This window comes from Pelecanus crispus, chromosome 2, assembly GCF_030463565.1.
Source record: "Pelecanus crispus isolate bPelCri1 chromosome 2, bPelCri1.pri, whole genome shotgun sequence".
NCBI classification, from domain to species: Eukaryota; Metazoa; Chordata; class Aves; order Pelecaniformes; family Pelecanidae; genus Pelecanus; species Pelecanus crispus.
In genome coordinates, this window is record NC_134644.1 from 174,880,718 (window position 1) to 174,907,515 (window position 26,798).

The window sequence follows — 26,798 nt, forward strand, 5'->3', positions numbered from 1 at the left end:
TGATGGGTTGCATGCCCGAATGCGGAGGGTGCTGAGTGCTGTCCTTGGGGTATCGCTCTCCACTAGCTTGGAAAGGTCATGGTGCCTGTGGGCAGTTCCTGGAAGAAAGCTCATACCCCTTGTATCTTGAAGAAGCTGAAGAGGGAGGCTCTGGGACAGTAGAGGCTGGAGATGCTGCCCCTGTTTCATGTGAAGCTGATGGAGGAAATGCACCCGGAAAGAGCTGCCAAGGCCAGGAAGGACAAGGAGGTGATGGGGCCTTGTCGGCATGCATTTATGAAGGGGAAATCGTGCTTTCTGACCTCCGTGTCTCCCTACGTTGACGTGAGTCGCTTTGTGGGGGAGGAGAGCGCCACGTCTGGTGTTTACCTCAAGCTTTTACTGAAGCCTTTGATGCTTCCTCCCCTTGCGTGCTGCTAGACAAGCCAGGAGAGTAGGGGGTGCGTAAGGTGCCAGTGAGGTGGAGTGCAAAGTGGCTGAAGGTCTGGTCCCAGAGGCTTGTGATGAGTGGCCCAAAGTGCATCTGGAGGCAATTCTCAAGTGGTGTAGCCCAGGACTTGGATCGTTGTGGCCAACACTGTTCAACATCGTCCTCAGTGACACGGTCAGTGGGACGGAGTGCCCCCGTCAGCAAGTTGTGAGAGGATGCAAAATGTGGAGGAGTGTCTGAGGCACCGTCTGGTTGTGCCAGCATTGACAGGGATGTGGAGGTTCTGGAGACCGGGAGGGAGAGGAATCTGCTGAAGTTGAAGAGGGGGAAAGGCAAAGTCCTGCCTCTGGGGAGGAATGGCGCTGGGCAGCAGGCCATGCTGGGGGCCGATAGCCTGGACAGCAGCTTTGCTGAGCACGACTTTGTGGTGCTGGTGGAGAACAAGGTGAGTGCGAGGCAGCCGTGCACCCTTGCGGCAGAAGAGCCCCGGAGTCTCGATGGTGGCGTTGGGAAGAGCGTTGCCAGCAGGTTGGAGGAGGTGATCTTGCTCTCTCTTCAGCGCTGGTGAGGCCCCGTGTGGAATCCCGTGTCCCGTTGAAGGCTCCCAGGTGGAAGAAGGACATGGACTTGTTGGAGCGCGTTTGGTGCAGGGCCGCCAAGACGCTGAAAGGAGTGGAGCATCCTTCCCACGAGGAGAAGCTGAGAGAGCTGGGAGGCTTTTCAGGCAGGAGGCAGGGCTGCGCCGGGGAGATGTCATCGATAGGTCTAAATCTGGGATGGGAGGGAATGATTTGAGGGGCGTCAGGCCCTTCTGATGGGTGCCCACGGCCAGGGCAAGGGGGAATGGAGAAAGCTGCAAAGACGTGGCATTTCCTTGGCAGCGAAGGCAAGGGTTTTTCAGTGCGAGGGTGGTGAAGCAGTGGAAGCGGTTGTGCAGAGAGGTGTTGGGAGTCTCCATGCTTGGAGAGACTGAAAAGCTGACTGGCCATGGTCGTGGAGAGCCTGCTCGAGCTGACCCTGCTTGAGCAGGTTGCATTGAACTAGGTGATCTCCAGCGTTTCCTTGTTATCTAAATGATTCTGTTTGTTGTGATTGTGCTTGCTGTGCTGGCCAGCGAGTTGTGCTGGGAAGAGAGTTGTTGAGGTGTGTGCTGCTGTGGGGATCTTGCGTCAGAGGCCTGGGTAGACGTGCATTAGCGTATGCAAGGCTTTGTTTGAGCAAGTGAAGGGCTTGTGTGGTGGGCTGGCAGCCCTGCTTTGCTGGTCTGTGCTGTTGTTGTTGCTGGGGTCATACTTCCTAAGGGAGGTCTAGTGTCCCTTTTGCACGCATTGCAATGGCCTGTTGAGCCCTGGCTTTGTGCCGGGTGAGGCTGGAAGAGCGTTGGGAGAAGAAAGGAAGAGGAGGCGTCTGAGGCTGGCATGCAGAACATCTTTATTGAGGCAAAAGAGTGAAAAGGCAGGAGCGCCGAGTGGGGCAGAGCCAGTCTGAGGTGCAAGTAGGGCAACCATAAGACAAAATCCTTTGCGTGAGTGGATTGTGCCAGATCGCCGAGGTCTTCCTGCCCCGCAGTGGGAGCGGCACAGCAGAGGTCCCCGGTGGTCTTTGTCTTGTGAGAAGGTGTTTGCAGCAGAGAGTAGTTAACGCAGCAGAAGGGGCGACGCCACGAAGGAAGTGGGAGAAGAGGAGGATGTACACGGGCCATGTTTCCAGGCAGCCCGTGCTAGCCCCTTCCCTGCTTCCTTGCTTGGTGCCTGAAGAGGAAGAGGTGTGGACGGCAGGTCCGCGTGCGAGCAAGAGCGCGTCGGTGCGTCCTCAGTCCATGAAGTGGCTCCCAGGGGGTGGGTGGCTGGTGTCAGGGGTGGTGGCGAGGGCCCTTAGCAGGGGTAGCAGGCTCTTCTGGCGCCGAAGCAGCCCAGGCCTCCGAAGCCGTAGCCGTAGCCGAAGCCGCCGGAGATGGGCACTCCCTGGGCGCTGAGAGCGCTGCCCACGGCAGCCGATGTGGAGGATCCGACGGCGGTGTTCTGGGGGAAGGAGCTGAGGATGGGCCCTGGCAGGGTGACCACCACGGTGGAAGGCTGGATGACGACGCGGGAGTCCTCACACTGCCTGACGCAGGGCTCGTTGCAGCTGTTAGCCAGCGGGGTGGGTCCGCAGGGGTTGCAGAGGTCGTAGCAGGCCATGTCTGTGGTGCGGAGGGTCCCTGGAAGAGAGGGTGTTGAGGAAGCGGAGGGGCGTGGGGGTGCGAGGAGCGGTGCTGCAGGAGGGCAGGGGAGCGTGGAGGCGTGTTGTGTGGCGGTGGGGAGCGTGGCGGTGGGGAGGCTTTGTGGCTGGTGAAGGTGTGGGCAGAGGGTGGTGGGAGAGAGGGGCCAGGTGGGGCAGGAGAAAGGAGGAGAAGGGGGTTGGGGCTCACCTTGTTGACGTTGGAGGAGAAGGGGTGAGGAGAAGTGTGTGAGGGAGAGAGGCGCTGGTGCGTCTTTTATGCTGGTCCGGGAGGGGCGGGCCAGGCTTTGCGCATGAGAGCCTTTTGCAGCAAGCAGCTTTTGCGTGCCACAGCCTGGGGAGTAATGAGGTGGGGCGTGTCTTTGTTGCCGCAGTTCTGCAATTTCATGTTCTCCTCTTGAGGATGCGTCCACTTGAGCCTGTCGGCAGCTTTTAAGTGCGAGTATTAGAGGGCAAAGGCTTGGTGTTGATGGTGCGTGTCAGGGCGGGCAGAAGACCTGACCAAAGCATAGGAGAGGTGGGGTGTCGTCTTGTCAGTGAGGTCATGTCATGGCATTTGTGTGGTGTGGTTTGTGGGTGCGTTGTGAAGAGGGGCCCCATTTTGTCGCAGGCCTGTCAGGCTGGTGTGGGCTCTGGAGGTGTGTGGGGCGTGAGGGGCTGCCTCTTCCATGGCGTTCGGTCCCGCTCCACCTTCCTGCCAGCTCACTAAGCCTGTCTTTAGGCTTGGCCTTTCCCAGTCGTTGGGTGTGCCGTGTGGGTGCCCTAGTGGCCCTGTTGCTTGTAAGGTTGTAGGTGGGAGAAAGGAGCGTGCCTGTTTGGGCTTGTGCGCGTGTGGGGCCTTCCGTGGGGGTGGCAGCGCAAGCAGGCAGAGGAGGGCTGCTTACGAGAGCAGGAGGCTGTCCTGGCAGCCCTGGTTGAGCGCTCGGCAGCCCTGTGCTGTGGTGAGGCCTGCCGCAGTCCCCAAAGGCTTGTGTTGGCCCTTCCGTAGCACTCCCCTTAGCTGGGTTTGTCATGTTTGCGGCGTGAGCTCTGGCGTGACGCGGTGCTTGGTCTCTGGGTGATGCGTCCAAAGAAGAGCAACAAAGCCAGTGAAGGATGTAGAGCCTCAAGACTTAGGAAGAGTGGTTGGGAGAAGTGGGTGTGTTTATTTTGCTGGAAAAGGCGGCTGAGGGAGACCTTATCGCTCTGTACAAGTACCGGACAGGAGGTTGTAGCGAGGTGGGTGTCAGTCTGTTATCCCTAGTAAGAAGTGATAGGACGAGAGGCAAGAGCCTCAAGTTGCGCCAGGGGAGGTTTAGTTTGGTTGTTACAAAAAATGTCTTCACTGAGAGGGTTATGAAGCACTGGAACAGGCTGCCCAGGGAAGTGGTTGAGTCATCATTGCGGGAGGTATCGAAAAGACGTGGAGGCATGGGGCTTAGGGCCATGGTTTAGTGTTGGACTTGGTTGTGTTAGGTTAACGGTGGCGGTCGATTATGTTAAAGGTGTTTTCCAACCCAAATGACTCTCTGATTGTACACGGGGCACCCTGCAAGGGCAGGTGAGTTTCTGGAGAGCCCGTGAGTGTGGCGAGAAGCAGAGGGTGAGTGGGAGCGTCAGGCGGGGAAGGCTGTTGAAGGCAGGGTTTTTGTTGTGGTGTTGGGGTGAGCTCTGAGGGGTGAGGCCATTTCTCTGCGCAGCGTGTGACGGGCAGAAAGAGGATTTGGAGATTGGCAAGGGGAGTTGGAGGCAAGCATGCAGCACGTGGCTGCAGAGCCGAGGCCCTGGTGGTGATGGATGGATGCGGAAGGGTTGATGAATGGCAAGGCGTGCCCCAGTTGAGCCGAGGTGAGCGTTTGCAGGCTGTTTGTCAGGCGAGCAGTGCTTGTTGGCGAGGAAGATGAGAAGAGGTAAGAAGGAGTGCTGTGTGACTGGGTGCACGTAAGTCCCCAGGGCCTGATGGGTTGCATGCCCGAATGCGGAGGGTGCTGAGTGCTGTCCTTGGGGTATCGCTCTCCACTAGCTTGGAAAGGTCATGGTGCCTGTGGGCAGTTCCTGGAAGAAAGCTCATACCCCTTGTATCTTGAAGAAGCTGAAGAGGGAGGCTCTGGGACAGTAGAGGCTGGAGATGCTGCCCCTGTTTCATGTGAAGCTGATGGAGGAAATGCACCCGGAAAGAGCTGCCAAGGCCAGGAAGGACAAGGAGGTGATGGGGCCTTGTCGGCATGCATTTATGAAGGGGAAATCGTGCTTTCTGACCTCCGTGTCTCCCTACGTTGACGTGAGTCGCTTTGTGGGGGAGGAGAGCGCCACGTCTGGTGTTTACCTCAAGCTTTTACTGAAGCCTTTGATGCTTCCTCCCCTTGCGTGCTGCTAGACAAGCCAGGAGAGTAGGGGGTGCGTAAGGTGCCAGTGAGGTGGAGTGCAAAGTGGCTGAAGGTCTGGTCCCAGAGGCTTGTGATGAGTGGCCCAAAGTGCATCTGGAGGCAATTCTCAAGTGGTGTAGCCCAGGACTTGGATCGTTGTGGCCAACACTGTTCAACATCGTCCTCAGTGACACGGTCAGTGGGACGGAGTGCCCCCGTCAGCAAGTTGTGAGAGGATGCAAAATGTGGAGGAGTGTCTGAGGCACCGTCTGGTTGTGCCAGCATTGACAGGGATGTGGAGGTTCTGGAGACCGGGAGGGAGAGGAATCTGCTGAAGTTGAAGAGGGGGAAAGGCAAAGTCCTGCCTCTGGGGAGGAATGGCGCTGGGCAGCAGGCCATGCTGGGGGCCGATAGCCTGGACAGCAGCTTTGCTGAGCACGACTTTGTGGTGCTGGTGGAGAACAAGGTGAGTGCGAGGCAGCCGTGCACCCTTGCGGCAGAAGAGCCCCGGAGTCTCGATGGTGGCGTTGGGAAGAGCGTTGCCAGCAGGTTGGAGGAGGTGATCTTGCTCTCTCTTCAGCGCTGGTGAGGCCCCGTGTGGAATCCCGTGTCCCGTTGAAGGCTCCCAGGTGGAAGAAGGACATGGACTTGTTGGAGCGCGTTTGGTGCAGGGCCGCCAAGACGCTGAAAGGAGTGGAGCATCCTTCCCACGAGGAGAAGCTGAGAGAGCTGGGAGGCTTTTCAGGCAGGAGGCAGGGCTGCGCCGGGGAGATGTCATCGATAGGTCTAAATCTGGGATGGGAGGGAATGATTTGAGGGGCGTCAGGCCCTTCTGATGGGTGCCCACGGCCAGGGCAAGGGGGAATGGAGAAAGCTGCAAAGACGTGGCATTTCCTTGGCAGTGAAGGCAAGGGTTTTTCAGTGCGAGGGTGGTGAAGCAGTGGAAGCGGTTGTGCAGAGAGGTGTTGGGAGTCTCCATGCTTGGAGAGACTGAAAAGCTGACTGGCCATGGTCGTGGAGAGCCTGCTCGAGCTGACCCTGCTTGAGCAGGTTGCATTGAACTAGGTGATCTCCAGCGTTTCCTTGTTATCTAAATGATTCTGTTTGTTGTGATTGTGCTTGCTGTGCTGGCCAGCGAGTTGTGCTGGGAAGAGAGTTGTTGAGGTGTGTGCTGCTGTGGGGATCTTGCGTCAGAGGCCTGGGTAGACGTGCATTAGCGTATGCAAGGCTTTGTTTGAGCAAGTGAAGGGCTTGTGTGGTGGGCTGGCAGCCCTGCTTTGCTGGTCTGTGCTGTTGTTGTTGCTGGGGTCATACTTCCTAAGGGAGGTCTAGTGTCCCTTTTGCACGCATTGCAATGGCCTGTTGAGCCCTGGCTTTGTGCCGGGTGAGGCTGGAAGAGCGTTGGGAGAAGAAAGGAAGAGGAGGCGTCTGAGGCTGGCATGCAGAACATCTTTATTGAGGCAAAAGAGTGAAAAGGCAGGAGCGCCGAGTGGGGCAGAGCCAGTCTGAGGTGCAAGTAGGGCAACCATAAGACAAAATCCTTTGCGTGAGTGGATTGTGCCAGATCGCCGAGGTCTTCCTGCCCCGCAGTGGGAGCGGCACAGCAGAGGTCCCCGGTGGTCTTTGTCTTGTGAGAAGGTGTTTGCAGCAGAGAGTAGTTAACGCAGCAGAAGGGGCGACGCCACGAAGGAAGTGGGAGAAGAGGAGGATGTACACGGGCCATGTTTCCAGGCAGCCCGTGCTAGCCCCTTCCCTGCTTCCTTGCTTGGTGCCTGAAGAGGAAGAGGTGTGGACGGCAGGTCCGCGTGCGAGCAAGAGCGCGTCGGTGCGTCCTCAGTCCATGAAGTGGCTCCCAGGGGGTGGGTGGCTGGTGTCAGGGGTGGTGGTGAGGGCCCTTAGCAGGGGTAGCAGGCTCTTCTGGCGCCGAAGCAGCCCAGGCCTCCGAAGCCGTAGCCGTAGCCGAAGCCGCCGGAGATGGGCACTCCCTGGGCGCTGAGAGCGCTGCCCACGGCAGCCGATGTGGAGGATCCGACGGCGGTGTTCTGGGGGAAGGAGCTGAGGATGGGCCCTGGCAGGGTGACCACCACGGTGGAAGGCTGGATGACGACGCGGGAGTCCTCGCACTGCCTGACGCAGGGCTCGTTGCAGCTGTTAGCCAGCGGGGTGGGTCCGCAGGGGTTGCAGAGGTCGTAGCAGGCCATGTCTGTGGTGCGGAGGGTCCCTGGAAGAGAGGGTGTTGAGGAAGCGGAGGGGCGTGGGGGTGCGAGGAGCGGTGCTGCAGGAGGGCAGGGGAGCGTGGAGGCGTGTTGTGTGGCGGTGGGGAGCGTGGCGGTGGGGAGGCTTTGTGGCTGGTGAAGGTGTGGGCAGAGGGTGGTGGGAGAGAGGGGCCAGGTGGGGCAGGAGAAAGGAGGAGAAGGGGGTTGGGGCTCACCTTGTTGACGTTGGAGGAGAAGGGGTGAGGAGAAGTGTGTGAGGGAGAGAGGCGCTGGTGCGTCTTTTATGCTGGTCCGGGAGGGGCGGGCCAGGCTTTGCGCATGAGAGCCTTTTGCAGCAAGCAGCTTTTGCGTGCCACAGCCTGGGGAGTAATGAGGTGGGGCGTGTCTTTGTTGCCGCAGTTCTGCAATTTCATGTTCTCCTCTTGAGGATGCGTCCACTTGAGCCTGTCGGCAGCTTTTAAGTGCGAGTATTAGAGGGCAAAGGCTTGGTGTTGATGGTGCGTGTCAGGGCGGGCAGAAGACCTGACCAAAGCATAGGAGAGGTGGGGTGTCGTCTTGTCAGTGAGGTCATGTCATGGCATTTGTGTGGTGTGGTTTGTGGGTGCGTTGTGAAGAGGGGCCCCATTTTGTCGCAGGCCTGTCAGGCTGGTGTGGGCTCTGGAGGTGTGTGGGGCGTGAGGGGCTGCCTCTTCCATGGCGTTCAGTCCCGCTCCACCTTCCTGCCAGCTCACTAAGCCTGTCTTTAGGCTTGGCCTTTCCCAGTCGTTGGGTGTGCCGTGTGGGTGCCCTAGTGGCCCTGTTGCTTGTAAGGTTGTAGGTGGGAGAAAGGAGCGTGCCTGTTTGGGCTTGTGCGCGTGTGGGGCCTTCCGTGGGGGTGGCAGCGCAAGCAGGCAGAGGAGGGCTGCTTACGAGAGCAGGAGGCTGTCCTGGCAGCCCTGGTTGAGCGCTCGGCAGCCCTGTGCTGTGGTGAGGCCTGCCGCAGTCCCCAAAGGCTTGTGTTGGCCCTTCCGTAGCACTCCCCTTAGCTGGGTTTGTCATGTTTGCGGCGTGAGCTCTGGCGTGACGCGGTGCTTGGTCTCTGGGTGATGCGTCCAAAGAAGAGCAACAAAGCCAGTGAAGGATGTAGAGCCTCAAGACTTAGGAAGAGTGGTTGGGAGAAGTGGGTGTGTTTATTTTGCTGGAAAAGGCGGCTGAGGGAGACCTTATCGCTCTGTACAAGTACCGGACAGGAGGTTGTAGCGAGGTGGGTGTCAGTCTGTTATCCCTAGTAAGAAGTGATAGGACGAGAGGCAAGAGCCTCAAGTTGCGCCAGGGGAGGTTTAGTTTGGTTGTTACAAAAAATGTCTTCACTGAGAGGGTTATGAAGCACTGGAACAGGCTGCCCAGGGAAGTGGTTGAGTCATCATTGCGGGAGGTATCGAAAAGACGTGGAGGCATGGGGCTTAGGGCCATGGTTTAGTGTTGGACTTGGTTGTGTTAGGTTAACGGTGGCGGTCGATTATGTTAAAGGTGTTTTCCAACCCAAATGACTCTCTGATTGTACACGGGGCACCCTGCAAGGGCAGGTGAGTTTCTGGAGAGCCCGTGAGTGTGGCGAGAAGCAGAGGGTGAGTGGGAGCGTCAGGCGGGGAAGGCTGTTGAAGGCAGGGTTTTTGTTGTGGTGTTGGGGTGAGCTCTGAGGGGTGAGGCCATTTCTCTGCGCAGCGTGTGACGGGCAGAAAGAGGATTTGGAGATTGGCGAGGGGAGTTGGAGGCAAGCATGCAGCACGTGGCTGCAGAGCCGAGGCCCTGGTGGTGATGGATGGTTGCGGAAGGGTTGATGAATGGCAAGGCGTGCCCCAGTTGAGCCGAGGTGAGCGTTTGCAGGCTGTTTGTCAGGCGAGCAGTGCTTGTTGGCGAGGAAGATGAGAAGAGGTAAGAAGGAGTGCTGTGTGACTGGGTGCACGTAAGTCCCCAGGGCCTGATGGGTTGCATGCCCGAATGCGGAGGGTGCTGAGTGCTGTCCTTGGGGTATCGCTCTCCACTAGCTTGGAAAGGTCATGGTGCCTGTGGGCAGTTCCTGGAAGAAAGCTCATACCCCTTGTATCTTGAAGAAGCTGAAGAGGGAGGCTCTGGGACAGTAGAGGCTGGAGATGCTGCCCCTGTTTCATGTGAAGCTGATGGAGGAAATGCACCCGGAAAGAGCTGCCAAGGCCAGGAAGGACAAGGAGGTGATGGGGCCTTGTCGGCATGCATTTACGAAGGGGAAATCGTGCTTTCTGACCTCCGTGTCTCCCTACGTTGACGTGAGTCGCTTTGTGGGGGAGGAGAGCGCCACGTCTGGTGTTTACCTCAAGCTTTTACTGAAGCCTTTGATGCTTCCTCCCCTTGCGTGCTGCTAGACAAGCCAGGAGAGTAGGGGGTGCGTAAGGTGCCAGTGAGGTGGAGTGCAAAGTGGCTGAAGGTCTGGTCCCAGAGGCTTGTGATGAGTGGCCCAAAGTGCATCTGGAGGCAATTCTCAAGTGGTGTAGCCCAGGACTTGGATCGTTGTGGCCAACACTGTTCAACATCGTCCTCAGTGACACGGTCAGTGGGACGGAGTGCCCCTGTCAGCAAGTTGTGAGAGGATGCAAAATGTGGAGGAGTGTCTGATGCACCGTCTGGTTGTGCCAGCATTGACAGGGATGTGGAGGTTCTGGAGACCGGGAGGGAGAGGAATCTGCTGAAGTTGAAGAGGGGGAAAGGCAAAGTCCTGCCTCTGGGGAGGAATGGCGCTGGGCAGCAGGCCATGCTGGGGGCCGATAGCCTGGACAGCAGCTTTGCTGAGCACGACTTTGTGGTGCTGGTGGAGAACAAGGTGAGTGCGAGGCAGCCGTGCACCCTTGCGGCAGAAGAGCCCCGGAGTCTCGATGGTGGCGTTGGGAAGAGCGTTGCCAGCAGGTTGGAGGAGGTGATCTTGCTCTCTCTTCAGCGCTGGTGAGGCCCCGTGTGGAATCCCGTGTCCCGTTGAAGGCTCCCAGGTGGAAGAAGGACATGGACTTGTTGGAGCGCGTTTGGTGCAGGGCCGCCAAGACGCTGAAAGGAGTGGAGCATCCTTCCCACGAGGAGAAGCTGAGAGAGCTGGGAGGCTTTTCAGGCAGGAGGCAGGGCTGCGCCGGGGAGATGTCATCGATAGGTCTAAATCTGGGATGGGAGGGAATGATTTGAGGGGCGTCAGGCCCTTCTGATGGGTGCCCACGGCCAGGGCAAGGGGGAATGGAGAAAGCTGCAAAGACGTGGCATTTCCTTGGCAGCGAAGGCAAGGGTTTTTCAGTGCGAGGGTGGTGAAGCAGTGGAAGCGGTTGTGCAGAGAGGTGTTGGGAGTCTCCATGCTTGGAGAGACTGAAAAGCTGACTGGCCATGGTCGTGGAGAGCCTGCTCGAGCTGACCCTGCTTGAGCAGGTTGCATTGAACTAGGTGATCTCCAGCGTTTCCTTGTTATCTAAATGATTCTGTTTGTTGTGATTGTGCTTGCTGTGCTGGCCAGCGAGTTGTGCTGGGAAGAGAGTTGTTGAGGTGTGTGCTGCTGTGGGGATCTTGCGTCAGAGGCCTGGGTAGACGTGCATTAGCGTATGCAAGGCTTTGTTTGAGCAAGTGAAGGGCTTGTGTGGTGGGCTGGCAGCCCTGCTTTGCTGGTCTGTGCTGTTGTTGTTGCTGGGGTCATACTTCCTAAGGGAGGTCTAGTGTCCCTTTTGCACGCATTGCAATGGCCTGTTGAGCCCTGGCTTTGTGCCAGGTGAGGCTGGAAGAGCGTTGGGAGAAGAAAGGAAGAGGAGGCGTCTGAGGCTGGCATGCAGAACATCTTTATTGAGGCAAAAGAGTGAAAAGGCAGGAGCGCCGAGTGGGGCAGAGCCAGTCTGAGGTGCAAGTAGGGCAACCATAAGACAAAATCCTTTGCGTGAGTGGATTGTGCCAGATCGCCGAGGTCTTCCTGCCCCGCAGTGGGAGCGGCACAGCAGAGGTCCCCGGTGGTCTTTGTCTTGTGAGAAGGTGTTTGCAGCAGAGAGTAGTTAACGCAGCAGAAGGGGCGACGCCACGAAGGAAGTGGGAGAAGAGGAGGATGTACACGGGCCATGTTTCCAGGCAGCCCGTGCTAGCCCCTTCCCTGCTTCCTTGCTTGGTGCCTGAAGAGGAAGAGGTGTGGACGGCAGGTCCGCGTGCGAGCAAGAGCGCGTCGGTGCGTCCTCAGTCCATGAAGTGGCTCCCAGGGGGTGGGTGGCTGGTGTCAGGGGTGGTGGCGAGGGCCCTTAGCAGGGGTAGCAGGCTCTTCTGGCGCCGAAGCAGCCCAGGCCTCCGAAGCCGTAGCCGTAGCCGAAGCCGCCGGAGATGGGCACTCCCTGGGCGCTGAGAGCGCTGCCCACGGCAGCCGATGTGGAGGATCCGACGGCGGTGTTCTGGGGGAAGGAGCTGAGGATGGGCCCTGGCAGGGTGACCACCACGGTGGAAGGCTGGATGACGACGCGGGAGTCCTCGCACTGCCTGACGCAGGGCTCGTTGCAGCTGTTAGCCAGCGGGGTGGGTCCGCAGGGGTTGCAGAGGTCGTAGCAGGCCATGTCTGTGGTGCGGAGGGTCCCTGGAAGAGAGGGTGTTGAGGAAGCGGAGGGGCGTGGGGGTGCGAGGAGCGGTGCTGCAGGAGGGCAGGGGAGCGTGGAGGCGTGTTGTGTGGCGGTGGGGAGCGTGGCGGTGGGGAGGCTTTGTGGCTGGTGAAGGTGTGGGCAGAGGGTGGTGGGAGAGAGGGGCCAGGTGGGGCAGGAGAAAGGAGGAGAAGGGGGTTGGGGCTCACCTTGTTGACGTTGGAGGAGAAGGGGTGAGGAGAAGTGTGTGAGGGAGAGAGGCGCTGGTGCGTCTTTTATGCTGGTCCGGGAGGGGCGGGCCAGGCTTTGCGCATGAGAGCCTTTTGCAGCAAGCAGCTTTTGCGTGCCACAGCCTGGGGAGTAATGAGGTGGGGCGTGTCTTTGTTGCCGCAGTTCTGCAATTTCATGTTCTCCTCTTGAGGATGCGTCCACTTGAGCCTGTCGGCAGCTTTTAAGTGCGAGTATTAGAGGGCAAAGGCTTGGTGTTGATGGTGCGTGTCAGGGCGGGCAGAAGACCTGACCAAAGCATAGGAGAGGTGGGGTGTCGTCTTGTCAGTGAGGTCATGTCATGGCATTTGTGTGGTGTGGTTTGTGGGTGCGTTGTGAAGAGGGGCCCCATTTTGTCGCAGGCCTGTCAGGCTGGTGTGGGCTCTGGAGGTGTGTGGGGCGTGAGGGGCTGCCTCTTCCATGGCGTTCGGTCCCGCTCCACCTTCCTGCCAGCTCACTAAGCCTGTCTTTAGGCTTGGCCTTTCCCAGTCGTTGGGTGTGCCGTGTGGGTGCCCTAGTGGCCCTGTTGCTTGTAAGGTTGTAGGTGGGAGAAAGGAGCGTGCCTGTTTGGGCTTGTGCGCGTGTGGGGCCTTCCGTGGGGGTGGCAGCGCAAGCAGGCAGAGGAGGGCTGCTTACGAGAGCAGGAGGCTGTCCTGGCAGCCCTGGTTGAGCGCTCGGCAGCCCTGTGCTGTGGTGAGGCCTGCCGCAGTCCCCAAAGGCTTGTGTTGGCCCTTCCGTAGCACTCCCCTTAGCTGGGTTTGTCATGTTTGCGGCGTGAGCTCTGGCGTGACGCGGTGCTTGGTCTCTGGGTGATGCGTCCAAAGAAGAGCAACAAAGCCAGTGAAGGATGTAGAGCCTCAAGACTTAGGAAGAGTGGTTGGGAGAAGTGGGTGTGTTTATTTTGCTGGAAAAGGCGGCTGAGGGAGACCTTATCGCTCTGTACAAGTACCGGACAGGAGGTTGTAGCGAGGTGGGTGTCAGTCTGTTATCCCTAGTAAGAAGTGATAGGACGAGAGGCAAGAGCCTCAAGTTGCGCCAGGGGAGGTTTAGTTTGGTTGTTACAAAAAATGTCTTCACTGAGAGGGTTATGAAGCACTGGAACAGGCTGCCCAGGGAAGTGGTTGAGTCATCATTGCGGGAGGTATCGAAAAGACGTGGAGGCATGGGGCTTAGGGCCATGGTTTAGTGTTGGACTTGGTTGTGTTAGGTTAACGGTGGCGGTCGATTATGTTAAAGGTGTTTTCCAACCCAAATGACTCTCTGATTGTACACGGGGCACCCTGCAAGGGCAGGTGAGTTTCTGGAGAGCCCGTGAGTGTGGCGAGAAGCAGAGGGTGAGTGGGAGCGTCAGGCGGGGAAGGCTGTTGAAGGCAGGGTTTTTGTTGTGGTGTTGGGGTGAGCTCTGAGGGGTGAGGCCATTTCTCTGCGCAGCGTGTGACGGGCAGAAAGAGGATTTGGAGATTGGCGAGGGGAGTTGGAGGCAAGCATGCAGCACGTGGCTGCAGAGCCGAGGCCCTGGTGGTGATGGATGGATGCGGAAGGGTTGATGAATGGCAAGGCGTGCCCCAGTTGAGCCGAGGTGAGCGTTTGCAGGCTGTTTGTCAGGCGAGCAGTGCTTGTTGGCGAGGAAGATGAGAAGAGGTAAGAAGGAGTGCTGTGTGACTGGGTGCACGTAAGTCCCCAGGGCCTGATGGGTTGCATGCCCGAATGCGGAGGGTGCTGAGTGCTGTCCTTGGGGTATCGCTCTCCACTAGCTTGGAAAGGTCATGGTGCCTGTGGGCAGTTCCTGGAAGAAAGCTCATACCCCTTGTATCTTGAAGAAGCTGAAGAGGGAGGCTCTGGGACAGTAGAGGCTGGAGATGCTGCCCCTGTTTCATGTGAAGCTGATGGAGGAAATGCACCCGGAAAGAGCTGCCAAGGCCAGGAAGGACAAGGAGGTGATGGGGCCTTGTCGGCATGCATTTATGAAGGGGAAATCGTGCTTTCTGACCTCCGTGTCTCCCTACGTTGACGTGAGTCGCTTTGTGGGGGAGGAGAGCGCCACGTCTGGTGTTTACCTCAAGCTTTTACTGAAGCCTTTGATGCTTCCTCCCCTTGCGTGCTGCTAGACAAGCCAGGAGAGTAGGGGGTGCGTAAGGTGCCAGTGAGGTGGAGTGCAAAGTGGCTGAAGGTCTGGTCCCAGAGGCTTGTGATGAGTGGCCCAAAGTGCATCTGGAGGCAATTCTCAAGTGGTGTGGCCCCGGTTTTGGATCGTTGCGGCCAACACTGTTCAACATCGTCCTCGGTGACATGGTCAGTGGGACGGAGTGCCCCCGTCAGCAAGTTGTGAGAGGATGCAAAATGTGGAGGAGTGTCTGAGGCACCGTCTGGTTGTGCCAGCATTGACAGGGATGTGGAGGTTCTGGAGACCGGGAGGGAGAGGAATCTGCTGAAGTTGAAGAGGGGGAAAGGCAAAGTCCTGCCTCTGGGGAGGAATGGCGCTGGGCAGCAGGCCATGCTGGGGGCCGATAGCCTGGACAGCAGCTTTGCTGAGCACGACTTTGTGGTGCTGGTGGAGAACAAGGTGAGTGCGAGGCAGCCGTGCACCCTTGCGGCAGAAGAGCCCCGGAGTCTCGATGGTGGCGTTGGGAAGAGCGTTGCCAGCAGGTTGGAGGAGGTGATCTTGCTCTCTCTTCAGCGCTGGTGAGGCCCCGTGTGGAATCCCGTGTCCCGTTGAAGGCTCCCAGGTGGAAGAAGGACATGGACTTGTTGGAGCGCGTTTGGTGCAGGGCCGCCAAGACGCTGAAAGGAGTGGAGCATCCTTCCCACGAGGAGAAGCTGAGAGAGCTGGGAGGCTTTTCAGGCAGGAGGCAGGGCTGCGCCGGGGAGATGTCATCGATAGGTCTAAATCTGGGATGGGAGGGAATGATTTGAGGGGCGTCAGGCCCTTCTGATGGGTGCCCACGGCCAGGGCAAGGGGGAATGGAGAAAGCTGCAAAGACGTGGCATTTCCTTGGCAGCGAAGGCAAGGGTTTTTCAGTGCGAGGGTGGTGAAGCAGTGGAAGCGGTTGTGCAGAGAGGTATTGGGAGTCTCCATGCTTGGAGAGACTGAAAAGCTGACTGGCCATGGTCGTGGAGAGCCTGCTCGAGCTGACCCTGCTTGAGGAGGTTGCATTGAACTAGGTGATCTCCGGCGTTTCCTTGTTATCTAAATGATTCTGTTTGTTGTGATTGTGCTTGCTGTGCTGGCCAGCGAGTTGTGCTGGGAAGAGAGTTGTTGAGGTGTGTGCTGCTGTGGGGATCTTGCGTCAGAGGCCTGGGTAGACGTGCATTAGCGTATGCAAGGCTTTGTTTGAGCAAGTGAAGGGCTTGTGTGGTGGGCTGGCAGCCCTGCTTTGCTGGTCTGTGCTGTTGTTGTTGCTGGGGTCATACTTCCTAAGGGAGGTCTAGTGTCCCTTTTGCACGCATTGCAATGGCCTGTTGAGCCCTGGCTTTGTGCCAGGTGAGGCTGGAAGAGCGTTGGGAGAAGAAAGGAAGAGGAGGCGTCTGAGGCTGGCATGCAGAACATCTTTATTGAGGCAAAAGAGTGAAAAGGCAGGAGCGCCGAGTGGGGCAGAGCCAGTCTGAGGTGCAAGTAGGGCAACCATAAGACAAAATCCTTTGCGTGAGTGGATTGTGCCAGATCGCCGAGGTCTTCCTGCCCCGCAGTGGGAGCGGCACAGCAGAGGTCCCCGGTGGTCTTTGTCTTGTGAGAAGGTGTTTGCAGCAGAGAGTAGTTAACGCAGCAGAAGGGGCGACGCCACGAAGGAAGTGGGAGAAGAGGAGGATGTACACGGGCCATGTTTCCAGGCAGCCCGTGCTAGCCCCTTCCCTGCTTCCTTGCTTGGTGCCTGAAGAGGAAGAGGTGTGGACGGCAGGTCCGCGTGCGAGCAAGAGCGCGTCGGTGCGTCCTCAGTCCATGAAGTGGCTCCCAGGGGGTGGGTGGCTGGTGTCAGGGGTGGTGGCGAGGGCCCTTAGCAGGGGTAGCAGGCTCTTCTGGCGCCGAAGCAGCCCAGGCCTCCGAAGCCGTAGCCGTAGCCGAAGCCGCCGGAGATGGGCACTCCCTGGGCGCTGAGAGCGCTGCCCACGGCAGCCGATGTGGAGGATCCGACGGCGGTGTTCTGGGGGAAGGAGCTGAGGATGGGCCCTGGCAGGGTGACCACCACGGTGGAAGGCTGGATGACGACGCGGGAGTCCTCGCACTGCCTGACGCAGGGCTCGTTGCAGCTGTTAGCCAGCGGGGTGGGTCCGCAGGGGTTGCAGAGGTCGTAGCAGGCCATGTCTGTGGTGCGGAGGGTCCCTGGAAGAGAGGGTGTTGAGGAAGCGGAGGGGCGTGGGGGTGCGAGGAGCGGTGCTGCAGGAGGGCAGGGGAGCGTGGAGGCGTGTTGTGTGGCGGTGGGGAGCGTGGCGGTGGGGAGGCTTTGTGGCTGGTGAAGGTGTGGGCAGAGGGTGGTGGGAGAGAGGGGCCAGGTGGGGCAGGAGAAAGGAGGAGAAGGGGGTTGGGGCTCACCTTGTTGACGTTGGAGGAGAAGGGGTGAGGAGAAGTGTGTGAGGGAGAGAGGCGCTGGTGCGTCTTTTATGCTGGTCCGGGAGGGGCGGGCCAGGCTTTGCGCATGAGAGCCTTTTGCAGCAAGCAGCTTTTGCGTGCCACAGCCTGGGGAGTAATGAGGTGGGGCGTGTCTTTGTTGCCGCAGTTCTGCAATTTCATGTTCTCCTCTTGAGGATGCGTCCACTTGAGCCTGTCGGCAGCTTTTAAGTGCGAGTATTAGAGGGCAAAGGCTTGGTGTTGATGGTGCGTGTCAGGGCGGGCAGAAGACCTGACCAAAGCATAGGAGAGGTGGGGTGTCGTCTTGTCAGTGAGGTCATGTCATGGCATTTGTGTGGTGTGGTTTGTGGGTGCGTTGTGAAGAGGGGCCCCATTTTGTCGCAGGCCTGTCAGGCTGGTGTGGGCTCTGGAGGTGTGTGGGGCGTGAGGGGCTGCCTCTTCCATGGCGTTCGGTCCCGCTCCACCTTCCTGCCAGCTCACTAAGCCTGTCTTTAGGCTTGGCCTTTCCCAGTCGTTGGGTGTGCCGTGTGGGTGCCCTAGTGGCCCTGTTGCTTGTAAGGTTGTAGGTGGGAGAAAGGAGCGTGCCTGTTTGGGCTTGTGCGCGTGTGGGGCCTTCCGTGGGGGTGGCAGCGCAAGCAGGCAGAGGAGGGCTGCTTACGAGAGCAGGAGGCTGTCCTGGCAGCCCTGGTTGAGCGCTCGGCAGCCCTGTGCTGTGGTGAGGCCTGCCGCAGTCCCCAAAGGCTTGTGTTGGCCCTTCCGTAGCACTCCCCTTAGCTGGGTTTGTCATGTTTGCGGCGTGAGCTCTGGCGTGACGCGGTGCTTGGTCTCTGGGTGATGCGTCCAAAGAAGAGCAACAAAGCCAGTGAAGGATGTAGAGCCTCAAGACTTAGGAAGAGTGGTTGGGAGAAGTGGGTGTGTTTATTTTGCTGGAAAAGGCGGCTGAGGGAGACCTTATCGCTCTGTACAAGTACCGGACAGGAGGTTGTAGCGAGGTGGGTGTCAGTCTGTTATCCCTAGTAAGAAGTGATAGGACGAGAGGCAAGAGCCTCAAGTTGCGCCAGGGGAGGTTTAGTTTGGTTGTTACAAAAAATGTCTTCACTGAGAGGGTTATGAAGCACTGGAACAGGCTGCCCAGGGAAGTGGTTGAGTCATCATTGCGGGAGGTATCGAAAAGACGTGGAGGCATGGGGCTTAGGGCCATGGTTTAGTGTTGGACTTGGTTGTGTTAGGTTAACGGTGGCGGTCGATTATGTTAAAGGTGTTTTCCAACCCAAATGACTCTCTGATTGTACACGGGGCACCCTGCAAGGGCAGGTGAGTTTCTGGAGAGCCCGTGAGTGTGGCGAGAAGCAGAGGGTGAGTGGGAGCGTCAGGCGGGGAAGGCTGTTGAAGGCAGGGTTTTTGTTGTGGTGTTGGGGTGAGCTCTGAGGGGTGAGGCCATTTCTCTGCGCAGCGTGTGACGGGCAGAAAGAGGATTTGGAGATTGGCGAGGGGAGTTGGAGGCAAGCATGCAGCACGTGGCTGCAGAGCCGAGGCCCTGGTGGTGATGGATGGATGCGGAAGGGTTGATGAATGGCAAGGCGTGCCCCAGTTGAGCCGAGGTGAGCGTTTGCAGGCTGTTTGTCAGGCGAGCAGTGCTTGTTGGCGAGGAAGATGAGAAGAGGTAAGAAGGAGTGCTGTGTGACTGGGTGCACGTAAGTCCCCAGGGCCTGATGGGTTGCATGCCCGAATGCGGAGGGTGCTGAGTGCTGTCCTTGGGGTATCGCTCTCCACTAGCTTGGAAAGGTCATGGTGCCTGTGGGCAGTTCCTGGAAGAAAGCTCATACCCCTTGTATCTTGAAGAAGCTGAAGAGGGAGGCTCTGGGACAGTAGAGGCTGGAGATGCTGCCCCTGTTTCATGTGAAGCTGATGGAGGAAATGCACCCGGAAAGAGCTGCCAAGGCCAGGAAGGACAAGGAGGTGATGGGGCCTTGTCGGCATGCATTTATGAAGGGGAAATCGTGCTTTCTGACCTCCGTGTCTCCCTACGTTGACGTGAGTCGCTTTGTGGGGGAGGAGAGCGCCACGTCTGGTGTTTACCTCAAGCTTTTACTGAAGCCTTTGATGCTTCCTCCCCTTGCGTGCTGCTAGACAAGCCAGGAGAGTAGGGGGTGCGTAAGGTGCCAGTGAGGTGGAGTGCAAAGTGGCTGAAGGTCTGGTCCCAGAGGCTTGTGATGAGTGGCCCAAAGTGCATCTGGAGGCAATTCTCAAGTGGTGTGGCCCCGGTTTTGGATCGTTGCGGCCAACACTGTTCAACATCGTCCTCGGTGACATGGTCAGTGGGACGGAGTGCCCCCGTCAGCAAGTTGTGAGAGGATGCAAAATGTGGAGGAGTGTCTGAGGCACCGTCTGGTTGTGCCAGCATTGACAGGGATGTGGAGGTTCTGGAGACCGGGAGGGAGAGGAATCTGCTGAAGTTGAAGAGGGGGAAAGGCAAAGTCCTGCCTCTGGGGAGGAATGGCGCTGGGCAGCAGGCCATGCTGGGGGCCGATAGCCTGGACAGCAGCTTTGCTGAGCACGACTTTGTGGTGCTGGTGGAGAACAAGGTGAGTGCGAGGCAGCCGTGCACCCTTGCGGCAGAAGAGCCCCGGAGTCTCGATGGTGGCGTTGGGAAGAGCGTTGCCAGCAGGTTGGAGGAGGTGATCTTGCTCTCTCTTCAGCGCTGGTGAGGCCCCGTGTGGAATCCCGTGTCCCGTTGAAGGCTCCCAGGTGGAAGAAGGACATGGACTTGTTGGAGCGCGTTTGGTGCAGGGCCGCCAAGACGCTGAAAGGAGTGGAGCATCCTTCCCACGAGGAGAAGCTGAGAGAGCTGGGAGGCTTTTCAGGCAGGAGGCAGGGCTGCGCCGGGGAGATGTCATCGATAGGTCTAAATCTGGGATGGGAGGGAATGATTTGAGGGGCGTCAGGCCCTTCTGATGGGTGCCCACGGCCAGGGCAAGGGGGAATGGAGAAAGCTGCAAAGACGTGGCATTTCCTTGGCAGCGAAGGCAAGGGTTTTTCAGTGCGAGGGTGGTGAAGCAGTGGAAGCGGTTGTGCAGAGAGGTATTGGGAGTCTCCATGCTTGGAGAGACTGAAAAGCTGACTGGCCATGGTCGTGGAGAGCCTGCTCGAGCTGACCCTGCTTGAGGAGGTTGCATTGAACTAGGTGATCTCCGGCGTTTCCTTGTTATCTAAATGATTCTGTTTGTTGTGATTGTGCTTGCTGTGCTGGCCAGCGAGTTGTGCTGGGAAGAGAGTTGTTGAGGTGTGTGCTGCTGTGGGGATCTTGCGTCAGAGGCCTGGGTAGACGTGCATTAGCGTATGCAAGGCTTTGTTTGAGCAAGTGAAGGGCTTGTGTGGTGGGCTGGCAGCCCTGCTTTGCTGGTCTGTGCTGTTGTTGTTGCTGGGGTCATACTTCCTAAGGGAGGTCTAGTGTCCCTTTTGCACGCATTGCAATGGCCTGTTGAGCCCTGGCTTTGTGCCGGGTGAGGCTGGAAGAGCGTTGGGAGAAGAAAGGAAGAGGAGGCGTCTGAGGCTGGCATGCAGAACATCTTTATTGAGGCAAAAGAGTGAAAAGGCAGGAGCGCCGAGTGGGGCAGAGCCAGTCTGAGGTGCAAGTAGGGCAACCATAAGACAAAATCCTTTGCGTGAGTGGATTGTGCCAGATCGCCGAGGTCTTCCTGCCCCGCAGTGGGAGCGGCACAGCAGAGGTCCCCGGTGGTCTTTGTCTTGTGAGAAGGTGTTTGCAGCAGAGAGTAGTTAACGCAGCAGAAGGGGCGACGCCACGAAGGAAGTGGGAGAAGAGGAGGATGTACACGGGCCATGTTTCCAGGCAGCCCGTGCTAGCCCCTTCCCTGCTTCCTTGCTTGGTGCCTGAAGAGGAAGAGGTGTGGACGGCAGGTCCGCGTGCGAGCAAGAGCGCGTCGGTGCGTCCTCAGTCCATGAAGTGGCTCCCAGGGGGTGGGTGGCTGGTGTCAGGGGTGGTGGTGAGGGCCCTTAGCAGGGGTAGCAGGCTCTTCTGGCGCCGAAGCAGCCCAGGCCTCCGAAGCCGTAGCCGTAGCCGAAGCCGCCGGAGATGGGCACTCCCTGGGCGCTGAGAGCGCTGCCCACGGCAGCCGATGTGGAGGATCCGACGGCGGTGTTCTGGGGGAAGGAGCTGAGGATGGGCCCTGGCAGGGTGACCACCACGGTGGAAGGCTGGATGACGACGCGGGAGTCCTCGCACTGCCTGACGCAGGGCTCGTTGCAGCTGTTAGCCAGCGGGGTGGGTCCGCAGGGGTTGCAGAGGTCGTAGCAGGCCATGTCTGTGGTGCGGAGGGTCCCTGGAAGAGAGGGTGTTGAGGAAGCGGAGGGGCGTGGGGGTGCGAGGAGCGGTGCTGCAGGAGGGCAGGGGAGCGTGGAGGCGTGTTGTGTGGCGGTGGGGAGCGTGGCGGTGGGGAGGCTTTGTGGCTGGTGAAGGTGTGGGCAGAGGGTGGTGGGAGAGAGGGGCCAGGTGGGGCAGGAGAAAGGAGGAGAAGGGGGTTGGGGCTCACCTTGTTGACGTTGGAGGAGAAGGGGTGAGGAGAAGTGTGTGAGGGAGAGAGGCGCTGGTGCGTCTTTTATGCTGGTCCGGGAGGGGCGGGCCAGGCTTTGCGCATGAGAGCCTTTTGCAGCAAGCAGCTTTTGCGTGCCACAGCCTGGGGAGTAATGAGGTGGGGCGTGTCTTTGTTGCCGCAGTTCTGCAATTTCATGTTCTCCTCTTGAGGATGCGTCCACTTGAGCCTGTCGGCAGCTTTTAAGTGCGAGTATTAGAGGGCAAAGGCTTGGTGTTGATGGTGCGTGTCAGGGCGGGCAGAAGACCTGACCAAAGCATAGGAGAGGTGGGGTGTCGTCTTGTCAGTGAGGTCATGTCATGGCATTTGTGTGGTGTGGTTTGTGGGTGCGTTGTGAAGAGGGGCCCCATTTTGTCGCAGGCCTGTCAGGCTGGTGTGGGCTCTGGAGGTGTGTGGGGCGTGAGGGGCTGCCTCTTCCATGGCGTTCAGTCCCGCTCCACCTTCCTGCCAGCTCACTAAGCCTGTCTTTAGGCTTGGCCTTTCCCAGTCGTTGGGTGTGCCGTGTGGGTGCCCTAGTGGCCCTGTTGCTTGTAAGGTTGTAGGTGGGAGAAAGGAGCGTGCCTGTTTGGGCTTGTGCGCGTGTGGGGCCTTCCGTGGGGGTGGCAGCGCAAGCAGGCAGAGGAGGGCTGCTTACGAGAGCAGGAGGCTGTCCTGGCAGCCCTGGTTGAGCGCTCGGCAGCCCTGTGCTGTGGTGAGGCCTGCCGCAGTCCCCAAAGGCTTGTGTTGGCCCTTCCGTAGCACTCCCCTTAGCTGGGTTTGTCATGTTTGCGGCGTGAGCTCTGGCGTGACGCGGTGCTTGGTCTCTGGGTGATGCGTCCAAAGAAGAGCAACAAAGCCAGTGAAGGATGTAGAGCCTCAAGACTTAGGAAGAGTGGTTGGGAGAAGTGGGTGTGTTTATTTTGCTGGAAAAGGCGGCTGAGGGAGACCTTATCGCTCTGTACAAGTACCGGACAGGAGGTTGTAGCGAGGTGGGTGTCAGTCTGTTATCCCTAGTAAGAAGTGATAGGACGAGAGGCAAGAGCCTCAAGTTGCGCCAGGGGAGGTTTAGTTTGGTTGTTACAAAAAATGTCTTCACTGAGAGGGTTATGAAGCACTGGAACAGGCTGCCCAGGGAAGTGGTTGAGTCATCATTGCGGGAGGTATCGAAAAGACGTGGAGGCATGGGGCTTAGGGCCATGGTTTAGTGTTGGACTTGGTTGTGTTAGGTTAACGGTGGCGGTCGATTATGTTAAAGGTGTTTTCCAACCCAAATGACTCTCTGATTGTACACGGGGCACCCTGCAAGGGCAGGTGAGTTTCTGGAGAGCCCGTGAGTGTGGCGAGAAGCAGAGGGTGAGTGGGAGCGTCAGGCGGGGAAGGCTGTTGAAGGCAGGGTTTTTGTTGTGGTGTTGGGGTGAGCTCTGAGGGGTGAGGCCATTTCTCTGCGCAGCGTGTGACGGGCAGAAAGAGGATTTGGAGATTGGCGAGGGGAGTTGGAGGCAAGCATGCAGCACGTGGCTGCAGAGCCGAGGCCCTGGTGGTGATGGATGGTTGCGGAAGGGTTGATGAATGGCAAGGCGTGCCCCAGTTGAGCCGAGGTGAGCGTTTGCAGGCTGTTTGTCAGGCGAGCAGTGCTTGTTGGCGAGGAAGATGAGAAGAGGTAAGAAGGAGTGCTGTGTGACTGGGTGCACGTAAGTCCCCAGGGCCTGATGGGTTGCATGCCCGAATGCGGAGGGTGCTGAGTGCTGTCCTTGGGGTATCGCTCTCCACTAGCTTGGAAAGGTCATGGTGCCTGTGGGCAGTTCCTGGAAGAAAGCTCATACCCCTTGTATCTTGAAGAAGCTGAAGAGGGAGGCTCTGGGACAGTAGAGGCTGGAGATGCTGCCCCTGTTTCATGTGAAGCTGATGGAGGAAATGCACCCGGAAAGAGCTGCCAAGGCCAGGAAGGACAAGGAGGTGATGGGGCCTTGTCGGCATGCATTTACGAAGGGGAAATCGTGCTTTCTGACCTCCGTGTCTCCCTACGTTGACGTGAGTCGCTTTGTGGGGGAGGAGAGCGCCACGTCTGGTGTTTACCTCAAGCTTTTACTGAAGCCTTTGATGCTTCCTCCCCTTGCGTGCTGCTAGACAAGCCAGGAGAGTAGGGGGTGCGTAAGGTGCCAGTGAGGTGGAGTGCAAAGTGGCTGAAGGTCTGGTCCCAGAGGCTTGTGATGAGTGGCCCAAAGTGCATCTGGAGGCAATTCTCAAGTGGTGTAGCCCAGGACTTGGATCGTTGTGGCCAACACTGTTCAACATCGTCCTCAGTGACACGGTCAGTGGGACGGAGTGCCCCTGTCAGCAAGTTGTGAGAGGATGCAAAATGTGGAGGAGTGTCTGATGCACCGTCTGGTTGTGCCAGCATTGACAGGGATGTGGAGGTTCTGGAGACCGGGAGGGAGAGGAATCTGCTGAAGTTGAAGAGGGGGAAAGGCAAAGTCCTGCCTCTGGGGAGGAATGGCGCTGGGCAGCAGGCCATGCTGGGGGCCGATAGCCTGGACAGCAGCTTTGCTGAGCACGACTTTGTGGTGCTGGTGGAGAACAAGGTGAGTGCGAGGCAGCCGTGCACCCTTGCGGCAGAAGAGCCCCGGAGTCTCGATGGTGGCGTTGGGAAGAGCGTTGCCAGCAGGTTGGAGGAGGTGATCTTGCTCTCTCTTCAGCGCTGGTGAGGCCCCGTGTGGAATCCCGTGTCCCGTTGAAGGCTCCCAGGTGGAAGAAGGACATGGACTTGTTGGAGCGCGTTTGGTGCAGGGCCGCCAAGACGCTGAAAGGAGTGGAGCATCCTTCCCACGAGGAGAAGCTGAGAGAGCTGGGAGGCTTTTCAGGCAGGAGGCAGGGCTGCGCCGGGGAGATGTCATCGATAGGTCTAAATCTGGGATGGGAGGGAATGATTTGAGGGGCGTCAGGCCCTTCTGATGGGTGCCCACGGCCAGGGCAAGGGGGAATGGAGAAAGCTGCAAAGACGTGGCATTTCCTTGGCAGCGAAGGCAAGGGTTTTTCAGTGCGAGGGTGGTGAAGCAGTGGAAGCGGTTGTGCAGAGAGGTGTTGGGAGTCTCCATGCTTGGAGAGACTGAAAAGCTGACTGGCCATGGTCGTGGAGAGCCTGCTCGAGCTGACCCTGCTTGAGCAGGTTGCATTGAACTAGGTGATCTCCAGCGTTTCCTTGTTATCTAAATGATTCTGTTTGTTGTGATTGTGCTTGCTGTGCTGGCCAGCGAGTTGTGCTGGGAAGAGAGTTGTTGAGGTGTGTGCTGCTGTGGGGATCTTGCGTCAGAGGCCTGGGTAGACGTGCATTAGCGTATGCAAGGCTTTGTTTGAGCAAGTGAAGGGCTTGTGTGGTGGGCTGGCAGCCCTGCTTTGCTGGTCTGTGCTGTTGTTGTTGCTGGGGTCATACTTCCTAAGGGAGGTCTAGTGTCCCTTTTGCACGCATTGCAATGGCCTGTTGAGCCCTGGCTTTGTGCCAGGTGAGGCTGGAAGAGCGTTGGGAGAAGAAAGGAAGAGGAGGCGTCTGAGGCTGGCATGCAGAACATCTTTATTGAGGCAAAAGAGTGAAAAGGCAGGAGCGCCGAGTGGGGCAGAGCCAGTCTGAGGTGCAAGTAGGGCAACCATAAGACAAAATCCTTTGCGTGAGTGGATTGTGCCAGATCGCCGAGGTCTTCCTGCCCCGCAGTGGGAGCGGCACAGCAGAGGTCCCCGGTGGTCTTTGTCTTGTGAGAAGGTGTTTGCAGCAGAGAGTAGTTAACGCAGCAGAAGGGGCGACGCCACGAAGGAAGTGGGAGAAGAGGAGGATGTACACGGGCCATGTTTCCAGGCAGCCCGTGCTAGCCCCTTCCCTGCTTCCTTGCTTGGTGCCTGAAGAGGAAGAGGTGTGGACGGCAGGTCCGCGTGCGAGCAAGAGCGCGTCGGTGCGTCCTCAGTCCATGAAGTGGCTCCCAGGGGGTGGGTGGCTGGTGTCAGGGGTGGTGGCGAGGGCCCTTAGCAGGGGTAGCAGGCTCTTCTGGCGCCGAAGCAGCCCAGGCCTCCGAAGCCGTAGCCGTAGCCGAAGCCGCCGGAGATGGGCACTCCCTGGGCGCTGAGAGCGCTGCCCACGGCAGCCGATGTGGAGGATCCGACGGCGGTGTTCTGGGGGAAGGAGCTGAGGATGGGCCCTGGCAGGGTGACCAGCACGGCGGGAGGCTGGATGACGACGCGGGAGTCCTCGCACTGCCTGACGCAGGGCTCGTTGCAGCTGTTAGCCAGCGGGGTGGGTCCGCAGGGGTTGCAGAGGTCGTAGCAGGCCATGTCTGTGGTGCGGAGGGTCCCTGGAAGAGAGGGTGTTGAGGAAGCGGAGGGGCGTGGGGGTGCGAGGAGCGGTGCTGCAGGAGGGCAGGGGAGCGTGGAGGCGTGTTGTGTGGCGGTGGGGAGCGTGGCGGTGGGGAGGCTTTGTGGCTGGTGAAGGTGTGGGCAGAGGGTGGTGGGAGAGAGGGGCCAGGTGGGGCAGGAGAAAGGAGGAGAAGGGGGTTGGGGCTCACCTTGTTGACGTTGGAGGAGAAGGGGTGAGGAGAAGTGTGTGAGGGAGAGAGGCGCTGGTGCGTCTTTTATGCTGGTCCGGGAGGGGCGGGCCAGGCTTTGCGCATGAGAGCCTTTTGCAGCAAGCAGCTTTTGCGTGCCACAGCCTGGGGAGTAATGAGGTGGGGCGTGTCTTTGTTGCCGCAGTTCTGCAATTTCATGTTCTCCTCTTGAGGATGCGTCCACTTGAGCCTGTCGGCAGCTTTTAAGTGCGAGTATTAGAGGGCAAAGGCTTGGTGTTGATGGTGCGTGTCAGGGCGGGCAGAAGACCTGACCAAAGCATAGGAGAGGTGGGGTGTCGTCTTGTCAGTGAGGTCATGTCATGGCATTTGTGTGGTGTGGTTTGTGGGTGCGTTGTGAAGAGGGGCCCCATTTTGTCGCAGGCCTGTCAGGCTGGTGTGGGCTCTGGAGGTGTGTGGGGCGTGAGGGGCTGCCTCTTCCATGGCGTTCAGTCCCGCTCCACCTTCCTGCCAGCTCACTAAGCCTGTCTTTAGGCTTGGCCTTTCCCAGTCGTTGGGTGTGCCGTGTGGGTGCCCTAGTGGCCCTGTTGCTTGTAAGGTTGTAGGTGGGAGAAAGGAGCGTGCCTGTTTGGGCTTGTGCGCGTGTGGGGCCTTCCGTGGGGGTGGCAGCGCAAGCAGGCAGAGGAGGGCTGCTTACGAGAGCAGGAGGCTGTCCTGGCAGCCCTGGTTGAGCGCTCGGCAGCCCTGTGCTGTGGTGAGGCCTGCCGCAGTCCCCAAAGGCTTGTGTTGGCCCTTCCGTAGCACTCCCCTTAGCTGGGTTTGTCATGTTTGCGGCGTGAGCTCTGGCGTGACGCGGTGCTTGGTCTCTGGGTGATGCGTCCAAAGAAGAGCAACAAAGCCAGTGAAGGATGTAGAGCCTCAAGACTTAGGAAGAGTGGTTGGGAGAAGTGGGTGTGTTTATTTTGCTGGAAAAGGCGGCTGAGGGAGACCTTATCGCTCTGTACAAGTACCGGACAGGAGGTTGTAGCGAG

At 58.7% G+C, this 26,798-nt stretch overlaps 6 protein-coding genes across 6 annotated transcripts; all 6 read right to left on the reverse strand.

Annotated features, from left to right (window-relative positions):
• Positions 1-2,304: 2,304 nt before the first annotated feature.
• On the reverse strand, positions 2,305-2,610 carry LOC142592924 (feather keratin 2-like). The gene has a single exon (XM_075705411.1). It carries the CDS (start codon positions 2,608-2,610, stop codon positions 2,305-2,307), a length of 306 nt encoding a protein of 101 aa, XP_075561526.1.
• A 4,280-nt stretch (positions 2,611-6,890) lies between these two features.
• On the reverse strand, positions 6,891-7,196 carry LOC142592929 (feather keratin 2-like). Its single transcript, XM_075705499.1, has one exon. It carries the CDS (start codon positions 7,194-7,196, stop codon positions 6,891-6,893), a length of 306 nt encoding a protein of 101 aa, XP_075561614.1.
• A 4,280-nt stretch (positions 7,197-11,476) lies between these two features.
• LOC142592943 (feather keratin 2-like) lies at positions 11,477-11,782 on the reverse strand. The gene has a single exon (XM_075705662.1). It carries the CDS (start codon positions 11,780-11,782, stop codon positions 11,477-11,479), a length of 306 nt encoding a protein of 101 aa, XP_075561777.1.
• Positions 11,783-16,062: 4,280 nt separating this feature from the next.
• On the reverse strand, positions 16,063-16,368 carry LOC142592945 (feather keratin 2-like). Its single transcript, XM_075705700.1, has one exon. It carries the CDS (start codon positions 16,366-16,368, stop codon positions 16,063-16,065), a length of 306 nt encoding a protein of 101 aa, XP_075561815.1.
• A 4,280-nt stretch (positions 16,369-20,648) lies between these two features.
• On the reverse strand, positions 20,649-20,954 carry LOC142592946 (feather keratin 2-like). The gene has a single exon (XM_075705701.1). It carries the CDS (start codon positions 20,952-20,954, stop codon positions 20,649-20,651), a length of 306 nt encoding a protein of 101 aa, XP_075561816.1.
• A 4,280-nt stretch (positions 20,955-25,234) lies between these two features.
• Positions 25,235-25,540, reverse strand: LOC142592965 (feather keratin 2-like). The gene has a single exon (XM_075705810.1). The coding sequence runs from the start codon at positions 25,538-25,540 to the stop codon at positions 25,235-25,237; it is 306 nt and encodes a 101-aa protein (XP_075561925.1).
• Between the last annotated feature and the right edge of the window lie 1,258 nt (positions 25,541-26,798).